This window comes from Pundamilia nyererei, unplaced genomic scaffold (assembly GCF_000239375.1).
Source record: "Pundamilia nyererei isolate P.nyererei 1_Seehausen unplaced genomic scaffold, PunNye1.0 scaffold00133, whole genome shotgun sequence".
Lineage (NCBI taxonomy): Eukaryota > Metazoa > Chordata > Actinopteri > Cichliformes > Cichlidae > Pundamilia > Pundamilia nyererei.
Genome location: NW_005187534.1, coordinates 1,065,356 through 1,072,093, shown reverse-complemented (window position 1 = coordinate 1,072,093; position 6,738 = coordinate 1,065,356). Strand labels below are relative to the sequence as shown.

Genomic DNA, 6,738 nt, shown 5'->3' with positions numbered 1-6,738 from the left:
AAGATTTGTTTACATTTTCATTGTAAGTGGGGCTAAAGCAGTTAATTAAAAGTCGTCTAACATAAATGCTGTAATTTGATTATTTTAATAAACATGTAACTTGGATGGATTCGATGCTGGCGTGACCACAGTGCACACGTCTGCTGTCGCTCACAGTGGACCTAGGGACGCTCAGGGAGTTTGTGTGTTCGCTCAGACAAGAAGAATTTGAGGGAGCATTGTTCACACCTCGTACATGTCCTGCTCCACCTTCACGTTTCTCTGCTCTGCTCATCACTGTTCTTGACAGTCAGTACCAGTACACTTCTTCTCCATTGCTCAGGCATCCTCTCATTCTGCAGGATTGTGTTAAGCAGTCCGGTTTAAAAGTCTCTTTTCTAGACGTCTCTGCACCTGCACAGGTTTCCATGTTTTTTCATCCTCTTCATAGCTGCCCTCACTTGCTTCTTACTAATCCTTACAGTTAATGTTTCCCTCCAGTATCGTCACTGCAAACTGCTGCAGTCTAAAGATTTAAGCCATTGCCTGCCTTGCCTGGTGACGAGCAGTGCCACTGAGTGACAGCGAGGTGCACAGTCTGCACCTCTGTAACCTCACAGCTGGGCGTCATTCATGCTCCTAGTGAGATACGGCTTAGAGAGCAAAGCCGAGTGCAGCTGAGAGCAGCAGTGCCAGGAGCTGAAAGGCAGCCGACGTGTTCGCAGATCAGTGCAGAAGAAACAGAAAAGTCTCTCTTCAGAGATCTTAAAGCTTTTCTTCTTTTGAACACTTTGTGGTTTCCTTCAGTGAGTGTGGTGAGCTTATGGTGAAAGCAATGAAAAAGGAAGTCGGCCCTATTGAAGCAGCGTGTTCACATCCACAGACGTCACACTTTGTGATTTCTTCAGATGCCGTCTGGATGTCATTGTTTGGTCTTTAAAGAACTACAGCTCCCAGATTACTCTGCTGCTTGTTAGTAGTTGTCTTTACTCGCTTAGCCAGGTGCAGGTGGTTCGGCTGAGATCAGCTGTTCTGTCTCACAGTATAAGACTCTTACTGTAGACTCTACTATTTTTATTCTTTATCATGCTGCTGTAACACAACAACTTTACTTATGGGATCAATAAAGAATCTGTTTATCTAGAAAATACACTCTTAGTGAGCAGAATTATATTCATTCCTATTAAAATGAAGCTAACACAGAGAGAACTGGCGTATGCTGGGTTTAACACTGTGACATCATAGCAACAAGGTCTGTAGTTCGAATCTTAGCCGGACTGGAGCAGGTCGCAGTGTCTCCTCAGGTGAACTCCACTGCTGTACTTCCACAAAGTAAAAGTCACAGTTTGATCATGAAACACGTAAACACTCAAGTTCTGATAAATTATTGTTGTAACAATCCTGCTTATGGGAAATATTCAGCTAGCAGTAGCTCAGTGCATCTGCAGCAATCAGCTCTGCAGGTCAGACTTTAAAACCTCACCCTGATGTCAGATCGTGCAGCTGGGTTCGTTCTGCACTCACAGTCAGTGGCCCCATTTCTCGTAGTTTGCTGTGAGCTGATTAATGTCTCTGCTGCGGTCCCGTTTGAAACGAAATGTAACGCTTTTTTATTCATGTCACTGTGCATGTCAGTGTACAACCTGTTCTGTGGACATTTATTCAGTTGTATTATATTTATATAGCTGCAAATCACAACCAGGCGCTTCATATTGTTAGTTGAAGCATTTAACCCGAGGAAATCAGCGCCCAGTTCAAAATGGTCATTTTCATCCAGCGTCCAGTCAGAGCCCGCCTACGTCTCCTTACATGCCCTGTGGTGTGTCGTTTGTGTCCAAGCAGAAAACCATCCAACGTACGATTAACATGTTAAACTGTTTAAATCTCAGCTCTGTGCAGAGAACGTCCACCTCTGTCACAAAAATGGAGCCAGACTGAAACTCTGAAGCTTCAGCAGATGTTCAACATCTTTGTCTGGCTCATACAAAAACCCACAGCAGTGTTTGAATAAACCAGTGCTTGGACTGGAAAGAGCAAACCTGCACACTGACAGCAGGTCTGAGAGCTTTAGTTACAGGATATGTAGGAAAGACCAACACAGGTAACTGCACAGGTGAGTGTCTGTTTACAGGAGCTCTGCCAGGCAGGAAACAGGAATTAGTGGCGAGTGCTTTACACTGACCTTGGTGAAGAGGTTTGTTTTGACGTCTCGCTTGACTGTCTGATCTTCTTCCATTGACCTGCGGACTGGTGCTGCTGAGCAGGAAAGCAGCAGAGAGCGTGCAGGCTGTGGACAGGTAACAACCAGGTGCTGGGTCCTTCAGCCACAAACAAAGAACGACTCCAACACACAGTAAAGGCATAAAAGAGCCAATTACCACCACAGAGGCTGACTTTAAATACTGCTCACTGACAGGAGATGAGACTGAAGCTCCGCCCAGCGAGAACAGCCGGCCCACAGCTCGACCTGAGAGAAAACAGACAGCGAGAAGGAAAGAAAACCCAGACGGCCGGGACCGTGACAAAACAGGAAAGAGTTTCAAATGTAAGACAGTGCAGCCAGAGATGTTGAACAAGACAAGATTTTAATGTTACTTTGAGTTCAACCTTACAAAGAAATCAAAGAAAACAGAAACAGATCAAATAAAAATAAGAATGATAAATAGATAATACATTTAAAGCTATAAATACACCGAAGTAGACAGTGAAGCAAAGAAATCCCAAAGAAAAAAGAACTACAAACATGGACGACCAGTCTGAAGTGCAGAACAGTTTTACAAAGCAAAGGAATGAGCTGCCCTTTGACGGGCTTCAGTCTTCATCAGGACTTAAAGTGCATTTTCATCGCTGTCAGCAGTTTTTCTTTTACAGTTTCTGAAACAAAAAGCAGACAAACACCGCAACCACCGCCAGGACGGCAGCGCCTACAAGAGTGAGGATCCACCATCTGTAGTCCAGATTTCCGTCCTGGTGAAACGGGTTAGTGATGGATTCGCTGCGTCGCTCACTCACTGGGTTCTTCATCCTGCAGGAAAACATCTTCACACACTGTGTTTCCTCCCAATTGATGATCTCCATGATTTTCCCCGACTGTTCCCACTCTCCATCTCCGATCTTCCAGAAATACTCGACAGGTTCGGCCTCTTTAACGTCTCCGTCACAGCTCAGTGTGCAGTTCTCCAAACTCGAGCCACACATCGGCGGCCTCACCGTGACCTCAGGCTGGGGCACTTCTCTGATCCTCACGGCCTGATGAGTCTGACTCTGGGGCTGGTTGTTGATCTCCACCGAATACACCCCAGTGTCAGCTGCAGTCATGTTCCTGATCTCCAACACTCCCGTGTTCGTGTTCACCTCTGATCGGCCTCCAAACCTGCCGTAATATGTCAGGGGAATCACATCTTCCACCCATTCGGCCAACAGTTCTCCGTCCCACTTCCACACGACGCTGGTGATGCGAGCAGAGACCGAGGCAGGTTTGAGGACCAGCGTGCTGCCAAGCTTGAAGTACGAGTGTATAATCCGGGCCTGAGCGAACCTCACTGCGGCTAAGAGCAGCACTGCCAGCAGCAGAAAGCCAGCTGATGGCTTCATGTTCTCAGATTGGTACAGAAGTGAAAGAAAAAAATTGGCAGAGATCTTTTTCCTCTTTTCTGCGCTGGCAGTGATTCCCTGCAGGGAGTGCGGTGAATCTCGTCATGAAACCATTTGTGAAAAGGAAGTCAGCTCCCTGTGTGGTCGCACTGAACTGGCATGTTCTCATCCCAGTGCGTCACACGCTGACATTTTGTCAGTAAAATCCTCCTGATGCTTACAACCATGTGAACGACTTTGACGGTCAGCTGCTTCGCCCTGATGCAGCACAAATACACCACAGTTTGTGCTGGTTGGTGGCAGGTTGATCCAGTGAGTCACGACCCCATGGCTGGTCACAACCATGGGTTACAGCCGAACTCTGGAAAGAGTTTTCTTCTTCTTCACCTGCAGGATCCACATGTTGATGGTGCACATTTGTCTTCCTCATAGCTGCTTCTCACACCGATTGGGTGGCGGCATTGTTGCCTGTGGGACGCCCTTAAATTATCCCAAATGAAAGACTAATAGCCTGATTTTAATGGCCAACCATTTTGGGTGACGTGCAGCTGGGGTTGTTAACCTGCTTGGTCTGAGTGCAGCCTTTGAAACTACATCTCATAACATCTTAGAGCAGACGAGCTTCAAGTGGAATTATTGACACACCCTTAAACTGGTTTAAATCTTATCTCTCGTACCAAACTCGGCTCATTCACTTAAAAAGTCAAATTCTCGTCATTTCCAGTTACTTCCAGCATTCGCTGAGGATCTGTCTTGTATGGAGCCCCACAGGGGACATGGGAGAAAAAAAAATTAAGACGAATCTTTTGCGAGATCTCGCAAAACAACCTTAGGATCTCGCAAAACTTTTGCAGGATCTCGCAAAAGTTTTAGCCGCATTCTTCAGACGCCGGCTCGAAGCCGACCGGGAGGTCGAGGCACGATGTGCCGGGAAAGCGGTGTTCCTCCCGGCTGTAGTAGGTCTCGACCTCCCGTTAGCTTTTGCGAGATCCTGCAAAAGTTTTGCGAGATCTCGCAAAACTAACTCGGGATCCCGCAAAACTTTTGCGAGATCTCGCAAAAGTCCGTCTTAATTTTTTTTCTCCCATGTCCCCTGTGGGGCTCTGAAGTCTTGGAGTCTTTCCAGTGTGTAAATCTGTGTACCTACTTCCTCTTGGTCATATTTTCTATAGTATTTCCACTGACAGAGACACAGAAGACACAAAAACTCTTTAAAAACAAATAAGAAATGATCCAAAAAAAACTACAAACATGGCGGACCATGATGATGTAATAAATGATATTTAAATGAAAATGAAGCAGTTTTTCAAAGCTAAATGAAGTAAAGCCGCATGACAAAGACAGAAAACTAACCATCAGAGTAAAACAGGAAGTGAATAAAATGAATAAAGTTATCAGACACAGCAGGTTGAGAAACACTGAGCGCACAAACTGAACTCTGTAACTGTGACTAACACATTTCAGATGCTGATGTGACTTTCAGGCGACCGCCTTTTAAGGTGGTATGCATCTTCAGAATACACAGCACAGACACACAGGAGAAGTTTGAATGTTTAGCGTATGAGAGTTAATGTTAATGCAAACTTCACCGAGTCCTCCCCTCACATGTTTACAGCTGAGCCCTGCATGTTTCTGCGCCTCAGTAATAGACGACGGGTATTTTAATGCAGAGCAGGAACATGCATGTGAGCACAAAGCGACTTTCGTGGAGTCTTTCTTTCGGTCTTCTGTAGATCAGAGATCCTACACGCCTGAGTCTCGGTCCTCAGACCCCACACAGTCCAGGCAACGTCCAACAGAGTTTGTTATTGCATGAAAGACATTGATCCTCCTGCAGCTCCGGCTCATTGATCTGAACTGCTTCGCTGTTTTTAGAGAGAAAATCAAAGTGTTTCTGATATGAGAACGAACTGTTTTGTTGGTAGCTGATGAGGCTTTTTGGGCTCTCGGAGGCTGAGATCTGAATTCTGGAGCTCAGGACTCACCCAGAGAGGCTGCGCAGTCATAAATGAGCCTCTGCTGTAAACCTGGAGTCTGTGTGATAGCTGAGCTGTGGCAATATCATCTATCATCAGCAGAATACTGCAGCAGCTTCCTGCTCTTTAACAACTGGCATAAACAGAAGTGACTGTGTGGTGATGCTGCAGCGGCATGCAGAGGGACCAGTGCAGAGGGTGTACTGGTAACCTTTGTCAGCAGTCATGCTTTCACTGGGACAGCATGCCCCCTCGTGGTGGCAAGCTTTACAAAGCAAAACATAAAAAATGCCTCTTAATATTGGCGCTTCCACCTCTGTGAGGATTCAGGAATGAAAATCTTTGTCTGGAAGTTTCACCCGCAGTGACAGAGACAAATAAACACATTTATTACAGAACAGCTCACATAACAGAGATAATGTGACGGTGTGGTCACCAGCCGAGCAGCAAAGCCTCCACTGTACAATCAACATGTGCCACAACTGCAGGACAAAACATTTCACCATCATCATCGTCATCTCAGCTCTCTGTCTGCGGGACGAAAGCTGACGCTCGTGCAGGTTGAGCACACAACATCTGAATATTTCCACCTTTTTCTGCCTCGTCACAGCGTTTAAAATGCAGGAGCAGTGAGACAGGGATGATGAACCAAAGCAGAGCTTTTAGTTCTTAAAGCAAAACACAGGAAAGCCCAGAATCCTGACCAGATAAATAAGAGGGCAGGAATGACGGGCATATGTGGGAAAACACACTAATACCAGAGAAATACATAAAGAAGTATAAATACACAGAAATAAAGAAGCAAAACTAACTGAACAAAGTAAAAATAGATAAAGACAGGAAGTGAAAAAAATTTGATTACCAAAATAAGACAACAAGGACAAATAAAGACAGAGAAGACCAAAGAAAACTACAAACATGGCTGACTATAACTGTATGCTAAATAATGTTTACTGTAGAAACGCAGCAGAGCAGTTTAACAAAGCTAAACATGAACTTCCCTCTCAGTACAGCTGATGTGCTTTACTCTTCATCAGGAAGTCAAAGGCGACAGTTCATTTTAAACAGCATCATCATCACTTTTTCTGCATTTACAGCCAGTCTGTAGTTTCTGACACAGAAAGTAAACAACCACCACAAAGAGTGCGAGGATCGCCAGAGATCTCATCACAGCACCTAAAGTTATAAC

At 45.3% G+C, this 6,738-nt stretch overlaps 1 protein-coding gene across 1 annotated transcript; it reads right to left on the bottom strand.

Moving 5' to 3' along the window:
* Positions 1 to 2,061: 2,061 nt before the first annotated feature.
* LOC102194770 (uncharacterized) lies at positions 2,062 to 4,291 on the bottom strand. Its single transcript, XM_005743577.1, has one exon. The coding sequence runs from the start codon at positions 3,571 to 3,573 to the stop codon at positions 2,845 to 2,847; it is 729 nt and encodes a 242-aa protein (XP_005743634.1). The 5' UTR covers positions 3,574 to 4,291; the 3' UTR covers positions 2,062 to 2,844.
* Between the last annotated feature and the right edge of the window lie 2,447 nt (positions 4,292 to 6,738).